General features: G+C 40.2%; 2 protein-coding genes across 10 annotated transcripts in view; one reads left to right on the forward strand and one right to left on the reverse strand.

Annotated features, from left to right (window-relative positions):
• TMT1A (thiol methyltransferase 1A) overlaps positions 1 to 3,969 on the forward strand; it is a 40,759-nt gene extending 36,790 nt beyond the window's left edge. Inside the window, exon 4 of the mRNA XM_088799413.1 lies at positions 3,832 to 3,969. Within this exon, the coding sequence (XP_088655539.1) occupies positions 3,832 to 3,896 (65 nt within the window). The 3' untranslated portion in view covers positions 3,897 to 3,969. The remainder of the gene's footprint in view (positions 1 to 3,831) is intronic.
• Positions 1 to 23,349, reverse strand: part of SLC11A2 (solute carrier family 11 member 2) — a 49,520-nt gene that overhangs the window by 10,915 nt on the left and 15,256 nt on the right. For 4 of the 9 annotated variants that reach the window (XM_019724561.3, XM_074325686.2, XM_088799346.1 and 1 more), the window contains exons 6-17: positions 22,552 to 22,658; positions 21,936 to 22,006; positions 21,760 to 21,827; positions 20,387 to 20,542; positions 19,567 to 19,725; positions 18,702 to 18,788; positions 17,873 to 17,992; positions 17,572 to 17,721; positions 16,958 to 17,031; positions 16,200 to 16,353; positions 14,505 to 14,558; positions 5,977 to 8,947 (exon numbers count right to left, since the gene is read on the reverse strand). In XM_019724561.3, coding sequence (XP_019580120.2) covers positions 8,870 to 8,947; positions 14,505 to 14,558; positions 16,200 to 16,353; positions 16,958 to 17,031; positions 17,572 to 17,721; positions 17,873 to 17,992; positions 18,702 to 18,788; positions 19,567 to 19,725; positions 20,387 to 20,542; positions 21,760 to 21,827; positions 21,936 to 22,006; positions 22,552 to 22,658 — 1,278 coding nt within the window. In that variant the 3' untranslated portion in view covers positions 5,977 to 8,869. The other 5 variants (XR_012493974.2, XR_012493970.2, XM_074325687.2 and 2 more) reach the window with 3 other exon arrangements.

Consider the following 23,349-nt stretch of genomic DNA (forward strand, 5'->3'; position numbering starts at 1 on the left):
GCCTGGCTTTCTATAAGCACCCGATTAAAGGAATCTACAGGCGGTAATTTAAACAAATGTTTTGCTATTGCCTGCCATGGAATGCTAGTAACATCGTCACCACTGGGGGGAAATAGCCATTTTTAAAAATCTAATTAGACCCGAAAACCAATTCCAGATAATCCAGAACCAATTCAAAGGGCCTATCCTCATGGTTATGTTCCTCTAGAAGCTGCCAGTACCAAATGCTGTATCAGTCAGGGTTCAATCAGAGAAGCAAATCTACTCGAGATGATATATACAAAGGGACTTATTATAGAAATAGGATCTTAAGCAATTTGGGGAGCTGGTTAAACTGTCCATGTTAGGCCTGTTGCTTATGTTTCTCATGCTGGGGCCTGAAGTTAGCAAGGAAGCAGTTGGGAAGGAGAAATAAACTAGAATCTGCAAAGATGCACAGAAACCCACAAAGACAGACAGGACTTTGAGTCAGTCCCTTACTGACTCCAACGTTGATTATGCTGTGACCTGTAGAAGCCCTGGAGCTAATCCACACAGGGCCTAGGAGCCAGAGAAGATAAGGGAGGAGATGCAGAAGGAGCTGGAGCATCTGTGAACCTGAACGCTGCCCAGCAACAGCGAGATGTGCCCACAGATAAACAACCACATGAGCAGCTGGAGTAGTGCCGTGTGCCCTGCACCAAGCCTTCCACATGTAAAAAGGATACGGCAGCTGCTGCTTCCACATTCACCTTCGAGTCTCAAGCAAAGGGTCTCATGAGCCAAACTAACCCAGAACTACGCAGGGAAGGGAATGCTGGAAAACAGCTAAAGCGTAGCTAAACTAATATAAAACAAATCCCCAAATGATTTTCATGGTTGTGATCTGAGGAGTAACAAGTGGGCCAGCGAAGGGTTTAAAAGGAAGTAACATAGAAAGGCAGTTTAGAAAGATGCCTGCTTTATAGAAAGATCAGAAATAGGCAATGTCAAACTGTTTCGGGATGCTGAACAGACAGTCACTCTATAACGACGACGAAGAAAACTTATCAGAAAACTCAGAACAGTGGTTACCTATGGAAAAGAAGGGGATGTGGTCAGAAAGGAAACCGGGAGGCTTCTAGGATGCCTGCAATATTCTATTTCTTGAACCATTATTACAGGTGTTCACTCTACAACTACTTGTTAATCTGATCATTTAAGTTTTATGTACTATTTTCCAGGCATATTATATTTCACCATGGAAAAAACATTAAGAGGAAAAGGAAAATGATTAGAGATGATTTGCAAAGGAGGGGAGCAAAAAAGACAGAAAAGTTAGATGATGAACTGGATCTGAATTAAGGCAGTGGATATAGAGAGGAGGAGATGGATTCCAGAAATAATGAGGACTCGGCAACCAAGTGATTGGGAAAAGGAAGGAGGAATCAAGGTTGAGTCCTAGGTTTGTGGTTTGGGCAACCCGATGGAAAGGTCTGCCTTTCTCTAATATAAAGAACAGGTTTGGTAGGAGAAGCGCATATTGCACAAAACAGTAAGCGCTAACACTGAAGGAGTACTTACGGTGTGCAAGCCGCTCTAACTGCGGTTATGTATCGGCATCGCATTTAATCTTAACACCTATTTTGACACCACCTAGTGTACTCCCATATAATCCAACACTCATGCTAACCATCAGAAGCTCACATCAGATGCCACAGGTTTAAGAACACAGTTCCCGGAAAGACTGCCCTCACTTCAGACCCCAGCCTTTGGGAGTCCCCAGGCCACCTGCACTTCCGACCAACTGGCTACAAATTCAGGGGTTCCCAAGACTCCCTCAGGTTTATTTCATGTGAACGACTTATAGAACTCAGGAAAGCGGTATACTTACAATTACAGTTTTATTATAAAGGATACAAGGATACAAATCAGGACCAGCCAAATAAAAGAGACGCATAGGCTAAGGCCTAGGAGGGTCGCAAGCTCAAAGCTTCTATCTATGCCCTCTCCCTATGGGATCAGGGATGTCAGCCTCCCAGCATATCAATGTGTTTACCAACCAAGAAACTCCACTGAGCTTGTGTCCAGAGCATTTATTGGGGCTTCGTTATGTAGCCACGGTTGATTGAATCACTGGCCACGTGACTGAATTCCATCTCCAGTCCTACTCCCCTCCCGGGAGGTCTAAGAACCCTCTGGCCACATAGTTGGTCTTTCTGGCTGACTAGCCACATCTTGATGCTACCTAGGAGCACACCTAATGAGTCATCTGATTAGCATAAATTCAGGAGCCACAGGGCTCCTGAAGAAAGACACTCCTATTACTGGAAATTCCAAGCATTTTAGATCTATACCAGGAACTCAGAACAAAGACCAAAGTCTTTATTAAACAACAATATTCTGTGAGGTAGGTACTGTTATTGACTCATTTTACAGATAAGGAAACTGAGGCTCAGAGAGGATGAGTTAGTTGTTTGCAGTCACACAGACAATCCACTCCAGAGCCCGAACTCTTACATTATACTGACTGAGATGCCTATGGCAGATGTCTCCAAATCAGAGTACCCATACCCTAGGAGATGTATAGGAGATCCATGGGAATGTGGGAAGAAATATTTTTATCTTAACTACAAAAAAGCTTTACTAATATATAGACTGACCATGGTACATTTATACTGTTTATAAATAAATGCACATCTTGAGGGGCATGCTCAACATATTTACTTGTGCACCATTTAAAAGTTTGGAGGCCACCTCCCTATGGGATGTGGAAATATTACATATGGTACAATGAATATATAAGGGTCTCACACTCAGAAGAGAGATCTAACTTAGAGATCTAACTTGCTTATCAGTGAAGCAACAGGTGTGAATGAGGTGAGAAAAGAGTCGAGATCAGAACTCCAGAGAAGACCAACATTTAAGAGGTAGGCAAGAAGAATTATCTGTGCCTAAGAAGTACAGGGAAATGAGTCCTGTAATTCTCTCTGAATCTGAGAATGTTATTTCCACAAATACCACTATTATTCAAGTTTAAATTTTTTTTTGTCTTGCATTTTATGCATCTGTGATAGTTATCACATTATTTCTTCAGAAAATTTTGCAGACACCTGCCTCACTTTGCTATCACGTTGAGATGAGAACTTACTTTATCCTCCATGCACTTTGAAGATATTAACAAGCAGTGTCAGAAAGGGAGGGAAACTGAATAAAGGATTTAGTTTAGACAATCTACTAGATAGCTAATGCCTGATAACTGATATGGATGGGGGGGGATGAGTTGTAGTTTAATTCTGTGACTCCTTTGGGTGTAAATTCATTTGCTGACATCCCTGGAATTCACTGAAGCAGCCCCTCTGTTCCTCAGGCTACTTCCACCTTTCTGCATGGCCCTAGGAGACCTCACCTTGGGGAAGACATACATCTATTTACCTAAACTCATAGCGATTTCACCCACTAGATTGTAAATCCCTAGAAGCAGGGACTGGATCCATTAGTTTCTGTTTTCCTCAGGATACTGAGTACAAGTAGACACTGAACAGATAGATGTTTGCTAAATTGAGGTGCCTATTATTTTTATCTTAATCTCTAGCCATTTTCCTTTTTCACCAATATTTCAAAATTCAAACTTTAGGGTGGCATAATAACATCATGAGCTCAGATTTATACTGATCTTAAACGGCTCTTAGTTTAAAAAAATTTTTTTTTCTGAAACCATTTGTATGACCCAAGTCAAAAATTAATAAGATGGAAGGTATTTTGTTTGTTTTTAAATTGTGGGCTAGTTTTGGGGAAAGGAAATGCAAGTAGAAGAAATTCAGTGTTTGTTTCCCACGGACACTCTATTGATATAGATCTTTTTGTTTCTAGGTGTTCTCTATTCTATGTATAAGGATTACATCAGACCTCGATTCTTCAATGTGTCCAAAAAATGAAGCTACATACGAAACAGACAAGAAGCCTTCTGAAAACTATTATGAAGAATGAGTTTTCAATATATAGCAAATTGTATTGCAGAAGTCTTAGACAGAATTCTCATAGCCTTGTATAGTAAGTTTTGATGTTTTAAGAAGTTGATTTCCAAACCGACAATCATAGTCAACTCAAAAATATCTTTGTTGATGTCTTTCACAACTTATGACATGATTTTTTAACTTTTAACATTTTTATTTTATAGTTAGTAGCAGAAAATAATCTATATTATGTCAAATCAATCTGAAAAGTAGAATTAGTTATATAGTGGCTACAGAAGAATTTTCTTTATCCATATTAAATACGACAGTCTATTTGTTGCTTGATTCCCTTCAAATAGGGCAAGGTAAGTAAGGCTCTCATAAACTCCTTTTTAGAATGGGCAATAATTACAGTAGGAGAATGGTCATGTTATTTAAATTTGGTTCACCACTGTGCACCTTACTATTATATAGAAACTTGACTACTTTACCACAAACATAAATGTTTAACATTTAAATATCTGTGTATTCATTTGTACATTTCTTGTAAGTACAAAGGTAAATTGCTTAAAAAAAATCCCTTTTCTCCCAGATGGCAATATTGTGGGGGTGAAAAGATTTACTCCAGATGTGCTATTGCTAATCTAGTATGCCACTGTAGAAAACACAAGAAACCAAAGTAGACATAAAATGTTAAGTGTGCCTGTGGCTTCAAATTCCTCTGTACCTGCCCTAGGGTTCTAAAAATATTAGACTTTGTTGAAGTCATAAATGTCCTGACTCAGATTTGATCCCTTAGCACCCAAGCCTAGGAAAGAAAAAGATTCACTAAAATAAAATTGAAAATGCACTGTATGATGACCTGTGGTACTGATTTCCCTTTCCTTAATGTTTACTTTAGTGAAGGGTTATTCTGACAGCAAGGTGAAGTCTAGTATTTGAGGAAAGGAAAGAGGTCGGAATATCTGAAAATATGTCTTTTTTTAAGATTTCATTGAGGAAGGGGAACAGGACTTTATTGGGGAACAGTGTGTACTTCCAGGACTTTTCCAAGTCAAGTTGTTGTCCTTTCAGTCTTAGTTGTGGAGGGCGCAGCTCAGCTCCAGGTCCAGTTGCCGTTGCTAGCTGCAGGGAGCACAGCCCACCATCCCTTGCGGGAGTCGAACCGGCAACCTTGTGGTTGAGAGGACGCACTCCAACCAACTGAGCCATCCCAGAGCTCAGCGGCAGCTCAGCTCAAGGTGCCGTGTTCAATCTTAGTTGCAGGGGGCGCTGCCCACCATCCCTTGCGGGAGTCAAGGAATTGAACTGGCAACCTTGCAGTTGAGAGCCCACTGGCCCATGTGGGAATCGAAATGGCAGCCTTCGGAGTTAGGAGCATGGAGCTCTAACTACCTGAGCCACCGGGCCGGCCCCTGCATTCTAGATCTTAACCCACTGTTCTGTGTATTATATATACTTTTCTCCACAGACACAGAATTATTTTAAAAGTTGTCATTTGTACCTATAATGAGGTTCTTCTGGTGCCACCAACAAGTACACATAGTTTGGTCAACACTCTCCTCTTTGGAAAATAGGCAAGAATCCAACTACTTCATCCCACTAAAGTATACATTCCAGCAGCTGGATCTAATATGCCCTATGAAGATCAGGAAAATCGACAACAGCTGGCATAGAATGTCATCTGACAGACACTCTGAAAAAGAAATGTCATCCTTCACGTTGATTATACAACAAAAATATTTCTAATCAGGCTACTACACTCTCTCATTACATACTCAGCATTAAAAATAGATTAACTGAAGTGTTTAATTAGACATGGCTTTTCTCACAAAACCCAATAGACTTCAGAATTTTCTAACCTTACTCTGAGAGAACTAAAGTAATGTATTTATTGCTTGAAAAAAAGCAATGCAAAGTATTTATTAAGAGTAGCTACACATGAGAACTCACAAATTGTATTTAAATTGAAACGTAAAGTCAGATGGTTGCTGGACTTATGGTGATCACTTCTTTAGGTCTATAAATGTTGAATAACTATGGTGCACACCTGAAACTAATATAATATTGTATGTTAGCTATGTTTTAATAAAAATCTTAAAAACATAAAATGTAAAATCATATATAAGTTAAATAAGCAGGATGTTCATTCACTCGCATTAGCTTGGATAAAGAGGGAGGGTTGTTGCAGGAAGACCTGTGAATAGGTGACGTACAGAACCTGAACTGGCACGATACTTGCGGGGCAAAGCTTTGGTGGCTTAATTTCATAATGTTTAAAATTAAGAAGGCATTGGCTACTGCAACCCCTAATGCTTCACTTGCTAGTTAAACTATTTCTTGTGCCTGGATGTGCTCTGACTGCCTTTTATATTAGGTGATACACAGTTACGTCGCAGCAGCTGCTCAGTAACAATTATTTAATTGTATTTTTCTGACATTCTGGGTATACAATGTCACAGCATCCTTTTACAAATTGACCCCACAGTGTTAAACTCCAGGAACTGAGTGTAAGCATCTAGGTTACTCTTAAAATTGAATATATTAATATCTAGATAGGCACATGATATAAAAATCCAGATCTTTAAATTATAAATTAGAGAATGAGCAAATGTTCTTAACTTACCAAAAAAGTTTAGCCAAGACTTACTCTTTAGACATCGAACTCTTCTACTGATTTTAGTATAAATTAGTTTGCTTTGTTATCGAATTTTCTGATTATAGAAGTTGTATGACCTGAGGGGTTTACTTAAAAATTTTTGTAAACTCTCGTCTGTTCCTAATAACATACAGTTAAAAGTGGAGAAGAGCTACAGAAATCCCCTAAATATATAATCTCTTTTTAACCAACCACTTCATCTTTTTATGAGTGGCAAAACAATTTTTTTGTTTTTGCTTTTTTTCTTTTCCCAAACATTCTCTGGGAATGAATGAAATTGCCCAGGGAGGAAGGAAAATCCAACAAACTGATTCATCTACAGTTGCTATCTGTGTATAAAGAAACCGAAACACTGAAACTCATTTTCAAAGTCTTTTTCAAGTGAAAGCTGCTAGTTGATGTTAATTTAGTTTCATTTTTAAAGTCAGAAGGACTCTAACCTAGGTTACAAGGCCGCTGGTTTCGAGGGCCCCTGACGTAGTAATGAGGGAATTTTAAAGTACAGTCTTAGAAAAATCCCTGCCTCTTAGACGGCCAAGTTATTATAAGTGAAGATAGGAAATGTACGGATTCTTTTTTTTTAAGTCTTATTGAAAGGTACTAAGTTTTAAAATAAGGCAGAGAGGTCAGATATCTAACTTTCATGTGAAAAGAGGAAAATATGCTCAAAGTCACAAAAGGCTGCAGGATTTACAAACTCGATGCTTTTGGGGCTGGAATGAAATGAGTGAAGGAGTATATGCCCCCCTAGAGCATATCCTATTAAAAGTGGATAGCTGCCATTCAGTTCCAGCCAACTGCATTTCCATGCAGGAATGTGAAGCCAGTGTGGAAAATTTTCTGACTTTTCAATCAGATAATTATGCAAAAATTTTCTATTTTAAATATTAAATTTTTATTATAAAAATTTTAAGGAAAAACAATCCTGGTTTGAAAGAGGGGGTTAAAAAAAAAATCTGTAACCCACAAATAGGCAGGCAGTTTGTGTCATGTAATCTTCCAAGTCGCAGTCTAGTTTAATCTCATACTACTACTTGGTATAAATACCTTAAAACATTATTTTTAATCTCCTTAGCATTCCCTAGGAGATTCAACATTAGAAATATAAGCTACTCCTGGAAATAAGCTTTGGACCTAGAAATGGTACTGGACTATTAGCAGGGAAAGTGGGAAGAAAAGACATGGTATGACTATACAAATATTAGGAAAAAAAACTAATACCTCCATTATGTTCTGTTAGAACTTACAAAGTTCAGTGTTAGAAGTTTCTCCTTTTTATACCTAAAACTTGAATGCTAGAATGGGCTGAGTTACAAGGCATCATGGAAAACTAATCATTGGTTAAAGTATGGTTTCTGGATCTTGTCACTAGGTATTAAGCTCTTTGGAACATACCGTCGTTATCTCTGAAAAAATTTCAGGAAAAGCAACAAGACAGTAATAATTATAAAGCACACCGATATCCAGGATTAAATATGACTGCCAAATATAAGAAATGTTTTCTTTAGAAATGATGTGCTAGTATCAGTAGTTACTAAGGGTCTAATTGATTCAAATCGAAGTGAAATTTAATTGGCCATAGTCAAGCACCACTTTAAAAGGCAAGTCAATTTGACCAGTTCATTCTGAAAGAGCATTACTCCCTTTCTTTTCTCACTTGTGGTCCAGACAAAACAAATATCTGATTTATCTGAACAATGTTTTAAAAAAATACAAAAGATCAATTTTTATAACCTTAAAACTCTACCCAAACTGATATGTTCAGGTTTACATAAATATATACACACACCATGTTTCCCTGAAAATAAGACCTATCTAGACAATCACCTCTAATGCATCTTTTGGAGCAAAAATTAATGTAAGACCCGGTCTTATTTTACTTATTTTACCCTTATTTTGCATGAAGGGTGCACTTATATGATATAAAACCGGGTCATATTAATTTTTGCTCCAAAAGATGTATTATAGCTGATTGTTCAACTAGGCCTTATTTTCAGGGAAACAGAGTATATATTTTTAAAATTCCAGAAGTTAAGACACAAGCCCATAGGGGTGTGTGGCCATCTTAGGCCAATCAATTAACTCTGGCTGTTGTAGGACTATTTTGAGTTGGGTGGGTCTTTGACCTACACTTAAAGCTGTCAGCTTTTAACACCCTTCCCATGAGGAAATCTTTGCCTTTTGTTCAAAACATTTGAACAAAACTCACCTCTGAACTAACAGAGCTACGTGAACAGGTCACTGGCACAAAAGGACTAAGACAAAGTGGTTCTTATACAGTCCGTCAGGCTGTCAGTCATCTAGACACAAGTGAATCAGCATCCATGGAGTTCAGAAGGTAGAGTTCAGGCTGAGCTGTCAATCCCAGATGGTACTAAGGACAAAAAGATGGAAAAGGGTTAGATTGATTTGCAAGTATTTAAATATTGAAATTGGCATTTAAGTACCTATGAATAGCATATTAATATAGGCCTTCTTTCAGTACTGCTACATTGATTTTGATATCGGCAAAGAAATGGCTTACAGATACATGGTTCATGGTATATAAAATAATAGCTAGGAGCTGGAATAGTTAAGGATTTAGACAGGGCCAGATGCCTTCAGCCCAATCCGCACTTTGACACTTTGCCTCAGGGAAGATGCGTCTCATCAGGATATTACGGGCAGATGCACTGAGTCACTGAGCGCTTTTGTATTTTAGAACTGTGGTATGATAGAAATCACATTCCAGATGGTGTAAATCCTGAGCCTGTTACTCTTTGGCACCTGAGCCGTTTTTCATTAAAAAGAAACAAACAAAAAAAACTGGCATGTCCTCAGAGGGAGATGACCTACGGGTCCCCAATGTTTGTCCGACTAAATCAGAATCACTTCAGCTGCTTTGAAAACACATTGCAAACCTTACTGCTGGAGATCTGAATCCAGATGGTTTGTGTTGGGACCTGTGAAGCTGTATTTAACTTTTTCTCTCCTCTGCATACTCTGTGGAACAATCACTGAGTCTCATTTTAGCCCAACTGTTATTACTTAGGGCTTTAGAAATATTACTGCTCATTGGCACAACAGCCTGTGAGCGAATGCAGAGCTATAAATCCACAGGAGAAAAATATTTCTATTATTGTATAGTGGAAAAGGCACCGGAGTTGGGTTCAAGCTCCATCTCTGCCATTTCCTGTGACCTTGAGCAAGTCATGTGTCCTTTTGAGCCTTATCCTACTTATTTGTAAATGGGTATAAATGCTATGTTTGCAAATTCCAAGTACAGTAATATACTATCTCATGTTAGTGTTCAATAAATGTATTACAAATTGCCCTCAATACCTTTCAGGCTTATGACTGTAAAGATGAGTTCAAATGGAGCCCAAGATAAGACTATTCTCAACTAATGGGCTAGGAAATGACTGAGTCACACTGGCCTTAGTGCAGAAAAACAGCTCTTCAAAGACTTCAGCTTCCTTATCCACTTTAGGGTTTTACATCTCAGGTTTAGTTATCAAGGGCAACTGTCAGATACACTGACAACTCAGTATAGACTTTTCTCTAGTGAGCTAAGGTGGTGGACTTCCTCATTATGTCATAACAAGCGTTGCATAATTAGTCCCAGATCCCCAGAGTATGTCACCTACAGAACTCCTTCATTGGAGAAGTTTGTCATATTACTGAGACTTTGAGAAATGAGGCTAAATGGTACAGGAATAGGCTAGAGGTAATGCAAATGAGTAAACTTAACTATTAGTTCCAAATTATTGCCGGGATAGGATCAGAGGGCCCTACCCATTTTCTACGCCTGCCAGAAAGCATTCAGTTTGTTTTTAATTTGGCACAGGCCACACAAAACTAGTCAACCAGTTGGCAACTTCCGAGCTAAAACATAGTCTAACACTAATCAGAGTATCAAGCAAATGCTTTGATGTGTTGTTGTGTCTGGTGCTGCTAAACACCAAAGCTTGGTCTTAAATTTGCACGAAGGGTGCACTATAGATTATATAGGACGGCTTGGTAACAATAATGTGGGCCCTGGAGTTAAGCTATTCGAGTTCAAATGCCAACTGCTAACAATGTGAAATTCAGCGAAGCTATTTATTTTTTTGGCCTGTCAGTTGTCTTAACTATAAAGGTTGATCTTGTTATAAGAATTAAGTGAGATCATGAGTGCTCAGATCAGAACTACACATAGTAGTGTTAGCCGTTTTAAAGCTAAGGTGTCAAGAGAAGCTGACACATTTCGATTCGTTGGTCCTAATGATGGGAGCAGAAAGTGTACCAGAGGGCAGAGCTAAAGGGAATGTTTCAAATCGGGGCCTTCACATTGTTATGCATTCTATTTTAGTTTTAAAACTAAGCCCAAATTAAAAAGGGAGAGCTGTATGAGGAAGGACAACATGGAGGACAAAATTGCCAGGTTATTTCCATGGTGTTACCTGAGTATTCAGCTTCTGTAAGACAGGAAAGCTTGCAATGAAGTTCTAGTGACAAATTAAGTGCTGACTTCGATTTTCCTGTCATGTGTCTAGTGACAGGGCTAGTTCACTGTGACTGAATTTTATTTTTATTAAGTGGTGCCAATACTTTCATTTATATCAGGTCTGCCAAAATGCTCATTCATTTTCAAGCTAAACAATTTTGGTTTCTCTTTTCAAATACTCCTATTTTTTATTGGAAGTATATACAGAATATACGAGGTGTAATCAAACAATACGGTGAATGTTTAAATTTAAAAAAATTATTATAGTAAAAGACACACTGCCATTAATCTCCCTCAAAAAACTCCCCCTCACTTCAAACACATGTATCCCATTGTTCTTGCTACTTTCTGAAGAAATTCTGGAAGTCCTCTTTCGTGGGTGTCTTTAGTTGAGCTGTCATGGCTGCCTCGATGTCCTGAATCAATTCAAAACATTTACCTTTCATGGTCATTTTGACTTTGGGAACAAGTCAGAAGTCGCATGATGACAGATCTGGTGAATAAGGTGGACGAGGACACACCATAATGTTTTTATTTGACAGAAATTGCCGTACCAGAAGTGATGTGTGACACGGAGTGTTGTCATGATGGAGGACGAAGTACGACACTCACGAAACAGGACTTCCAGAACTGCTTCAGAAAGTGGCAAGAACGATGGGATAAATGTACTCGAAGCGAGGGGTAGTATTTTGAGGGGTATTAATGGCAATGTGTCTTTGACGGTAATACTTTTTTAATCTAAACATTCATCATATTTTGTGATCACACCTCCTAAAAGCCTATTTCAATGGTGAAACAAGACTACTGGTAGAAAAATGTTCAGTTTAGAGCAGAGAAAGGCAGAATTACAATTTTTATCAAGTTTAAATATGGCAATGATGTGACTTTGAGCAATAACAAAACTATATGACTAAGTGGGTAAATAGAAATTAATGTTTGGAGTCTACAATTCATCAAGTCTTCTAAGAACTAAACCTATTTATCTTGCTATCGGGGATACTAACAGTGTGGGCTTAATATGTCATTCCAGGTGGTAGTTGTGTTTCGGTATTTCAAAGATGTTGAGACTCCCATTAATAAAGTATTTTCAAGGTAAAAAAAATACCCAGGAAACCAAATTGGAAAAAGAAAAATGTTTTTAATTACAAACCAAGTTTACATATTGTTAAATGGTCACCAAAAGCTCAGTTGTAACCACTCCTAAAACCACTAGGAGGACCTCACAGGAGCCAAACTGCAGCTCTTCCCCATCCCTGTTAATTCCTCATATGCTGTAGCAGCACAATTATTTCATGTCATATTTATGGAGAACAAGCACCAATTTACAGCAAGTACAATTGTATATCCTTAGACATTCCACACAAGGATACTGCCAAAACACACTGCATTAGAAAACCTGGCACTGGAAAACTTAAACGTTCTAAACATTGTTGACTGCACCCAGAGTACAGACTGAAGTCCACTATCTGAGAGGACCAAATGGAAAACAGTATGGGAGTTTTTAGCACTGTGAAAAACTACACACATAGTGTTAGAAAATGCCTTTAATTGGGAAGAAATTTTCCATCATTGCAAGTCATAAATATAACTTCTAAAAGGAGACTAGCAGTTTTCACTTGGGCTTCTAAATATCTGTGATTCTGAGATTTGACTGGGTCCACTCAGACTCTGGGCAAAGGTAAATGTTACTATATTGTCTTTACAAAGAATTTTTTGGTCAACCTGGCCTTTACCTACTGTAGCCAGACCTACTGCAGCTTTAGATGTCAGTCCCCATATCTTCGCGGGGAATGATGGTAGGGGAAAGGGGCGCATATGAGGAAGACCAGTTAGGGACATTTGTCTTTCATGATCCTGTGCTCTATTACTTGAGGGGCTAAGATAAAGGTATGGTCAGTGAAACAGTAGTTTACCCCTAATGCTTTACAGAAGACAGTCTATCCAGTCTGCACTTTTAACTGCGTGCAAAATATCTGCCGTAATGCCTTTAGGTGCTCAGACGAACAGAGAACACCAATCCACCAGGACTCAGAAGGAAAGCCCCCAAAATGAGAAGTCCTTCAGTGCCATTGCCATTACTGTTCTCACCAAGTCAACAGCTATAAAAGACTTGATTATTTATCTCCACCAGATAAACGTGATTTGATTTGAGATAACCACATAGTCTCAGGTTCCACGTGTAAAAATGTCGCCAGTGGCTGAAGAGCAGCAGCTTCACGCTGAAGGGACCCATTTCCTCTGACTCCAGAGCTCCACCATCTGGTCTCCAAGTTTTTCCCTCTGAGGGAATGGCTGGAGAGAGGCAGCCCAGTGCAACCTTGCTGAGAGACAACTTTGCAAGCATAGTGGAACCTACTGGCTTGCTGAGAGAGCTTTGTATCGGTTAGGTCCACAGCTCCTGAGACTGCTTTGCAAGTCGTCTTGGGCATACTTCAGAAAAACATGATGCTTCTGGTAGGAGGTGGCTTTTAGGAATATAACAGATGGCTCTTCTTCTCTTTCAAGTCTTTTCCCTTCACCCAAAGTCCCATGAAAACATCAGTTTATAAATGCTACCAGCTTTTCTATCACCACACTCCTGGAGGAGGAAGGTGAAGATTTTACAGCTCTATGTGCTTGACAGCAAATATGAGGAAAGCTCTGTGTATTAACATGAAAGTAACAAAAATCAGGACTCCCAAGAAAATCCTGGTAAACTTTCAATCTCTGAGGAAAATCTTCTAAGTGATTTTCGAGGTGATTAGTAATCACCACCCACAGGTTGATTTATGCTCTTTGTCCTTATCCATTTATCACCTTCTTTATGCTTTCTCACCCCTCTTAACTTTCACTAAGAAATTTAAAGTCAAAATAACTTTAAAAACCTGATAGAGGTAGATGTCTCATAATTTTATATTTAATCTGGTTGAGATTTTTTTAAATAATTAAAATAATTGAAAGGGTATGTATAAGTATTTCAGCCTTTGAAAATCCATGCTCTTTTAATAAACAAATTTGCATACCCATTCTGTCCTTTTATTATGAAAATTTTATTGCATTTTCCAACTTTTTTTTTTTTTTTTTTTTAACATCTAGCCTGGTTAAGAACGATGCACAGAGATTTCTCTCTCTAATGGCTAAAACAAGCTGGCCCTTGGGCAGCTCCTGAAGAGTGTAGTGTTTGTTGGAATAATAGCAGCAAACTGTCAGCTTTTCAAAGATCCTACCTAATCCAGTTCCCAGGTTAGGAGGTCAGGAAGAAAAAAAAAATTCCGTCTTTCAAACAGATATAAAACAAAGTATTCCCCACCCAACAGCTGAGTCCTACATGCAGTCTGTGCAACGGCACATACTTTGGGCTATGTTCACACAGTAAACCATAGAAACACACTGGCTCTGATGGCTACCTGGACCACACAGACTGATCCAATGTTTACTTAGCATAGTCACTGGTGGTTTCTTCGGTCAGGACTTTAGAGATTCTTACCGTGCGCCCACAGTCCAGGAAGGACATGCCCAATGCAATCAAACATTGCCAGATCTGAAAGACAAAAATGTAGTCATCCTTCAGCAACCTCTCTGAAGAGCCCTCTTGCTCAGCGTGACTGCTCACACCACACTGCTCAGATGCAAACCTCTCTTCCTTGAACGTCCAGCTTTGCCTATCTTCTGTCACGATCACAAGGTTGCACAAGTCATTCTCCCAGCCCACAACCCCTTCAAAACATCCCGGAATCTGCCTTCCTCGGTGAACTTTTTCCATACCAGCTTCAATACTAAGTTCCCTCTGCTCCTACCGCTTCGTGTTTGTAGCTTCTTTCTCTTACCGGACTGGGAGTTATCTGAAGACCACTTTTCTTCAGTCCTCCCCCATTCCTCATGATGAGTGGAATGACTGACAGACTGATACAACTGAACAGTCTCCTGAGCTGCTCTAGAAGTACATGTTTTGGAGCTAAACAGCAGTAACCCACTCTAGCATCAGCCCTCGGCCTTACAAATGGGTCTTCAGCAATCTCAATCGTCTCAGGCTGACTGAGGACAACTTGGCAGCTTCATAACCAATTTACATGAAGGAAAAATTCCCTTAACTTGTACAGTGAATTTTTAAAACAATTCCTGTCAAGGACATATTCAGTTACTTGGGTTTCCTTGGAGTAAGTCCCTAGATAATAGGGCCAGCAACAATCTTAGTATGCCCAAGGTTTACTGCCGAGGAAAAGAAAAGGGATGTTTCAATCCAGGACACAGTTTTTCAATATTCACTAATGTGATTTTCTCAGTCAAGTAGCTAAATGGTGGCACACACTGGTATGGGGACCAGGTAAGTATTATAAAGATCAGCAGTGGGTTTCCAGCCTCCATCCTTAACCATTCTTAGTAGCGACATGGTATAAATTCTGTCCCTAATCCTTAAATTAACCCTTGTGTTTTTCAGAGAAACCTGCATAGAACAGGGAGGTAGATTTATTATTGTCGCTATAGCCATTTTTTTATTAATATAAGTAATGTTACAGAAGATCTGGAAAATAGAGAAAAGAATATATCCATAATCCCACCATGCTAAGATAACTACTATTACCATTTTTACATAATTTATTCTAGACTTTTAACAAATTTTTGATTACCTGGGTATACATAATTCTACATTCCTTTTTTTGTAGTTAATGGTTTTGTGACTATAATTTTTTAACAACTCTAGCATAATGCAGTACAAGAACATCACTTTTTACTTATTTCCTTATTAGACAGCTATGAAGTGGCAGAGCTGAGCAGCACTGTGAACCCACATGTCCCAGCCCAAAGCTCCGAAATCACACGGCACAGTCCCCTGCTCCAGCCCCATCCTGTACCACTCTCTACTTTCCATCCTGATGCTCCTTTCAGTTCCTACACTCTCTTGTAAGGAATTAAGAATGGAAACTAGACATAACTGACAGAAACAGAAAAATGATAGCCCTTAGGAACCACATGTTATGGTTAAAAATATTGTTTAACCAAAAAAAAAAGAAAAGTATATACATTTTAACCATAGATGATTTTACAATTTCATGTAAATTACCTCAGTAACCTGGAGAGCATGCTGTGTGCTCTTGTGGTCACTTTCATTTCTGCATGTTAGGCAGCCCCACCTCTGCCATCCCTGATCCCGAGGCCCCTGCCCCCTCCCGACAGGACTTACCAAGTAGAACACAAAGCTCAGATAAGCCACACTGACCACAGCAGCCACCACGTACAATATCATGTGCCCTAGTTCCTGGACATAAATCACGACAAAGTACATGTTGATGGAGCAGATGATAAGGACCAAGATCCCGCCTGCGATCTTCCAGCCTCTGTAAAAGAATCAGCACAATCACTGGAGAACAGCCCACCTGCCCACAAACAGGAAAGGACACTGCGTCTTATGGGGTCGGCATCCTTAGAGCTGCACCAAGTCATTTCAAAAATCCCCACCTTCTTTAAAGATGTACATGAAATGTACTACCATGTTTCCCCGAAAATAACACTGAGTCTTATATTAATTTTTGTTCCAAAACACCCATTAGGGCTTATGTTCAGGGGATGTCATCCTGAAAAATCATGCTAGGGCTTATTTTCCGGTTAGGTCTTATTTTCGGGGAAACACGGTTGTGTGTGCCTTTATCATTCAGATCATTTAACACGGAATTAAAGTGCTTTAAACTTCAGTGGCTGAAGGCGAAGAGTTAAAGCCCTAAAAGCTGAAGTTTCTCCCCCACAAAAGAAAAATGTGCTTGCCCTCCTTTAATACATTCAGCCTCCATTTTCTAAGCCATAGATTGAGGGGGCAGCTCTAGCAACCACCTCTCAAACCCCTATGACTCACTTTCTGACTGGCCTGTTTGATGAAGGTACCCTCCCCCCATGCGCACACATACACACACACAAATCTTTGGGGAACTGAGAGGAATAACTCACATTCCATTGGCAAAATCACTCATTACTGGCCGCAAGCTGGTAAATGTGAGGATGGGTATGAGCGCAAAGGGAAGCTGGAAAAGAAAGAACTAAGATCAGATGGGGCAATGGGGGTGGGGTATCCTTGTATCACCCGAGAGCAGCACTGCCAGTGAAAGGGAAACAGACCCGACCTCATCTACTCCGTGAAAAATTATTCCTATCATCCCGAATGCTCAGGCGTTATGTTGACATCTGCAGAGCTGTCATTAACCCAGCATCAATTGTGATCATTAAGTGTCTACAAATATTTATACCTGCCTTCTTGTCTGCTTAATGTCCATAGGACCTAGAGCAGTGTCCTATATGTTATTCAGTATTTGCTTGGATTAATGAACGAAAATTTTGTGTTCTACATGTAATTATAGTTTATAATTCCCATTCAATAGGCTTTTAAAACAAGTCACTTCTGAAAGCCTTTTAGATGCCAGGGATTTCATATACATTTACTGCAGACCAAGACCACACCCCTTTCTTCCTCTAAATTTCCCCAGCACCCGGCACTAGGCTTAGTCCCTAAGGGTAATACATAAGACTACCTGACCAAATGCGATCTTTCCCAGCTCCCTCCTCACCTGTAAGCTCTGCAGAACATTGAGGAAGTCATTCATCCCTGTTAGATGCTCCACATCTTGGAAGACGGCAACAAGCAGGGTAGGGATGATGGCGATAGAGCGGGTCAGAATCACTCGGGCAAAGCGTGACCACCTCAGGTTCAGAAATCCCTGGAAGAAAACATGGAAGGAGGATGAATGTCTGGAACAGGAAACAGAGAAGGGTTTGGAGAGGTTCAGGAAAACCTTAGAAGCATGGGATTAAGAAGTAACAAAAGGGCGACTTCCTTCTCTTGTCTGTACCACTCCAAACAGCACATACCTCCATGACGAACTGGCCGGAATAGGTTCCTGTCATGGTGGAGCTCTGTCCTGCAGCCAGGATCCCCACTGCCCAGATGTAGAGTGTGGCAGGCCCGAAGTAACATCCGAGAACAACACCCTGGGAGAGGCAAGGGAGAAAGATACGCTGTGTTGGGGAACTGCTCAGACAGCATTTCTCTCTGTCTTCTCTGCTATGCACCCAGGCTACGCGGGCCATGTCCCAGAAGCTGGAGTCAGGCCCTCACCTCATTCTAAAAGCTTTTAACCTGAATTTTGCTGCACGGTCTTTTATTCCTCAGCCTAGTCCTTTCTCTTCTCTAAGCTCCTAAAGCCTTCACCCTCAATCTATAACTTAAGTATATTAAAAAAAAAAAAAAAGTCTACACTGTGTTTCCCAAATTATACTGCTTAACACACTATTCTGGAAGATAATAGGAGAGAAAAGAAAGGTTAAATAAATTTGGGGAATACTACATACATACCTATTTTGCTCTTGGAGGTTTACAATGTAACCAGCATAAAAGGAACGGAGGCCCCAGTAAAGAACACTTTTACTAGGGACACTCTTTAATCACCTCAATTAACATCCTAGAGAACAATATACTTTCAACAAACGTTTGGGAACTGCTGATACCATTCTTTTTTTTAAAGCTGATCCTCTGTTCCTTCCTACGTAGTCTGAAATGCTGTCTAGCCTCTGGACCTCTAAAATAAGTGACTCTCTAAAGAAGATATGCTTAGCTCTGAAGTGAACCCACACAAAAGAGCAGATACTATGTCAAGAACATTGAATCAGGGACAAAGAACACAAATCTGAATAGGTTTACCCCTTTGTAGATGTCCACAGCCAGTGTTGAGTTGTCATCAGGAAAAAGGCCAGTATGGGGACTGCTGCTATTTCTACAGACTTCAATCTGGAACACAAAGCAGTTTAGGAGCAACTTTTATTTCCAAGGCAAGGACCAGATAAGAAGAGCTCCCTACAGATCACACACAAGTCATCTGAGACTTAGCCTGGAGGTAAGACACTGCATACAGGTTGTGATAGGAGCAGAGACGGGCAGCTGATCACTCGTACTCTTCCTTCATAGTCTTTTTACACCCCCAGGACATCGAAAATATTTACTGAGTTAGACTGTACACTGTTGGATCATTTTGAATAATGACAGGAAGAGATGGCCCTTAAGAAGGCTTCAAAAATGAGGACACCCAGAATAGAGTCCTCAGTCAAAGCAGAGCCAGGAATTTGAGATCCTATGGATGGTGACCAGAACTAGACAGGCAATCAGGAATTGAGAAGACAGAGAATTCAAAATGACCTAACAGTCTCTCCTAGCAATAGTTTCTGTTCTGTTTGTTGACTCCTCCCAATCTGTCCTTATCACCAAACGGCTGAACTGGCAAACAGGCTGGCAGGTGATAAACAGAAAACAAAAGGGCCCCAAAGTGTAAAGCTACTAACAAAAGAGCATGAGGTCATCTTTAGTCTAAGGCAACCTCCCTTGTCAGCCACAAGCTGGGAAAAAAGGGTCTAGGCTTGGTCAGCCGCCAGACTGCACCCTGACTAGTGCAGTGATTTAGGGGGCAGCACTACGGCTAGAGATCTATTTCCCCTGAGCTCCAGGTCACTGTCACATCCAGCCTTCACTTTACCCTCACATTCACCACCACTCATGACGCTGGCTTACTTACCACCTGCTGGTTGGTTTTCCCAAAAAATGCTTCGGCAAAGACAGAGACGACAAAGACATTGATGATGAAGGAAACAAAGAGAGCAATGCAGGATTCAATGAAAAAGTACTTATTTGCTTCTCGAATTTCCTGCTTCTTGGCTCGGTTTACCTGCCTGGACTGGGGAGACAAAAGCAGCAGTCATTTTTTTGACTATTTGGAACAAGTTTCCTCGTAATATTTCAGAGGTCTGGAGACAGTTGGAAGATTTAGAGGGCAATCGGACGAAATGTGAGGGAACTCGCTTTCATCCTCATTCATTAAGTGAGTAAGGACTTCATGACTCTTTGACGACATTGCACAGTCCCCAAATAGGAAATAGTGACTAAGCGACTACTGAGTTCTCAGTTATTGTGGCTGGAAAAACTGCTGGCCTACAAAAACAACCTGACTTCAGTCCAAAGGGGCATATAGCCTTAATTACAAAGGTCTCTGAAATCGCCCAGCAAACTATCGTCAGACTGACTGGTAAAAGGTTGGTTGGGCTCTTCGCTCCCGATCTCCTCAAGGCCCCCCAGGGTCTTGAGATTAAAACACAAAAGACTTGACGCACTTTCAGACCTTTTATGAAGAACTTTAGTCCCAGTTTCTCTGTGGGGTCAGTTATCTCTGGTCATAAAACAGAGTCCAAGTGTGTGGAGTTTATAAACGTCCAACCATGCAAAGGTACCTTGCTCCTTCAGGGCTCTAACAGTTATAAACTAAGTATGTGCCCCTTGCAACTACAAGAAACGATCCCATGAGCTATCCAAGAGGCCACTGAGATAAGGGCCTTGCTCACCTTGACTAAGGCAGAATGCAGGTACATGTTGTGTGGCATGATGACAGCGCCCACGATGCCCACGGCCTGCTGGATCTGTGGGGTGCCACAGCCTGAACAGGATGGCAGGAACATGCCCTTGAGCACCTCGCTCTGGCTGGGTTTCACTGTGACATACTGCATACCAACATAACAACGATTAGCCTTTCCTGGAATCTGAGACCGAGGGAGTAACATAGTACTCGGAAACACTCATCCTTCACTCCCTTCCTTATGACTCCTTCAACAACTACCTAGGATAAAGAGGAACCATCAAAAACCAAGCAGCATCAGGGGCTTGCCTGCTGCCAGAGGTCGGAGAACTCAGGACTGGGGTATCTGGATATTTTATATCATGTTTCAGATACACAAAATAGATGTGTAGAAAGTTCTAAAGAAATGGCTGCTAAGGGCCTTATTGATATTAGTTTCAGAATAACTCCTATGAGACGGACCCAAGAATATAGAGTCAATTCTTAACTACCCACACTTATGCTTGTGTTCACCTAAGTTCATCTAAAAATTACTGTTTGGCACTAGCATAAGCTGACTCATTCATAGACACTTTTCATACGTAGTTTTTCCAGGTTCAGCATTTCCCTTGGAAGCCTTAGAGCAAGCTGCACAATCTACTCATAGATTAGATATGTTTTTAAAAGTCTAGCCAGGCCAATAAACAGAAATCAGTTTATAACAACTGGACCTGGAAAGGTGCTATTATTGCATATAAAGGTACTGATTTCTAGGAATGTCTGGGCTGAGGCACAAACCAGGAAACATCCACTATATTCCCCATAGTTCATTAACTATTGCAATACAGAGGAAGTTCAAGCTGCAGTTGGTATAAACCAGAATGAGCAAAAACAGAACCCCTCTAAGTTAATAGCCAAGAATCACCCGACAAACCCCCCAACCCTCTCCAAAGCTGTTCTGTTGTCAGGATGGCCAATTTGGAACCAGGGAGTCTAGTCCGGAAAGTTCTAGGAAGTCTAGTCATGTTTGACATGAGTCCCTGTAGGCCGTCTTGGAGATCAGTCTTTGCTATAATCTTCCTTCAGAATTGGCCCAGGCTTAACTGGCTTTTTCTTAACACATGCAATACAATTAAATCATCCCAGCATTATACTGTCTTTCATAATAAAAGGCCCAAAAAAATTGTCTTAAAAGCTCACGATACCCAAGGGTAGGAGGGGGGTGGCAGAAGAGGGAAAAGGGAGTCAAATACATGGTGATGAATTATAGAAAAGTACATTTGAAACCTGTGTAACTTTACTAACCAATGTCACCCCAATAAATTTAATGAATAAAAGAAATAAATTTTTTTTAAAAGCTCATTAACAGCCTGTAACACTTGCCTCGTATCCAAATGTGAGGGCCATAACAGTGATGAGAAAGCCAAAAAATGCCTCTAGCTTCCGCAAGCCTAAAGGGGAAAATGCAGCAGTGAGCTCACAGAAGGCAGACTTCTCTGTCAGACACATGATGGAAAGGTGCTTTCTTTGACTGACCCCTCCATTCTCACTCTACTTACCATATTTGTCCAAAAAGAGAAATACAAAGGTGTCTGCAATGGTGATGAGAACTCCAGCCCACAGAGGAACCCTAGGTCAGAGATAAGAAATGGAGATTAAAGGAAAGAAAGGAAACCCTGAAAAGCACTTTCTTCCCAACAGCTCCCCATATATACAACATCTAGAGAAGCAAGGACTTGGGGGACAGGGGACAGTGGCAGAAAGCCAGGCCTTGGGTAGTTTAAGATCAAAGCACCAACCGGATTACAGTCATTCAAACTTCTATTGTCTATGTCAGACCTTTCGGATACAAAGCTGAAAAGTATGGGTCTTACCCCTCACTGGGCTCACTGTCTAGTGAGATAAACTGACATACAAGTAATTGTAATATACAATAATTCACAAATAAAATACATACTGTATAACAGAGACATGTATAACCCAACATTAGAACATGGAAGATACAGAGCCTACATCTGCCAGGAGAGAAGAAGGTGGTTACAGAAAGGTTCCACAGAAAATATAATCAACTTGCATTGAATCTTGAAAACTGAAAATGAGTTAGGTTTTTGTTTTTACATTTGCTTTGAAATCTAGCAAAACACTGATTACTTTCTAGAGGAAAAACCCCCTCACCTTCCTACAGACAGGAGATTGATGGCAATGGCTGAGCCAATAACTTCCTGCATATCTGAGCCAATGATAGCCAGCTCCACCATCAGCCATAGGATAATTCGTGGGACCTAAACACCAAACAAAGAAACAGATGGTTTTAATTAATCATCTCTAAGAACTTCCCCCATAGTTTGGAATTTACATGTTGGAATTAACCCATAAACAGTCCTTTACAAGCCTTCGTCTAGAATGAAGTACCAGAACTTGCTTCCACTTGACCCATCATTGAACGGTGGCTTCTAGCCGAAAAAGCCAGGGTGCTTCTATGTGACAGAGCCTATGGGCCAAGTTCAGAGCTGATCCTAGTTTTTTCTCTTTCCCTTCCATTCAAGAGAGGAATGGAATTTGTACTTATTAATTTCCACTTAATTCCCAGCCTAAAAACAATCCTAAAAGTCTTAGAGGAAAATGAGGATGCTAATTTGGTCAAAAGGAAAGTCCAGGAAAGAAAATGACTGCAGAAGAAAATGTCTATCCTGACTATAGCTGAAGAGACAAACCACACGTGAAAAAACTGAGGTCATCCTTAATAATAGAGAAGCAAGTGAAAAAGGACAGATCTGCAAAGGGACTCAGGGCAAAGTGGTTGAAATTGGGTGGTGTATTATGATAGGACACTAATCTGGTCATGTAATGCAGGTGAAAGACAAATTTAGTTAATGATGGCTCACTGAGGCCAGAAAAAGAACACCTCTAACTACCCACTACCCAAAAATCTGTCACACAAAAAAACAACATACATAAAGAGAAGCTAAAAGA

The sequence above is a fragment of the Rhinolophus sinicus genome, chromosome 1, assembly GCF_057876585.1.
Source record: "Rhinolophus sinicus isolate RSI-liver-muscle chromosome 1, RSI-T2T, whole genome shotgun sequence".
NCBI classification, from domain to species: Eukaryota; Metazoa; Chordata; class Mammalia; order Chiroptera; family Rhinolophidae; genus Rhinolophus; species Rhinolophus sinicus.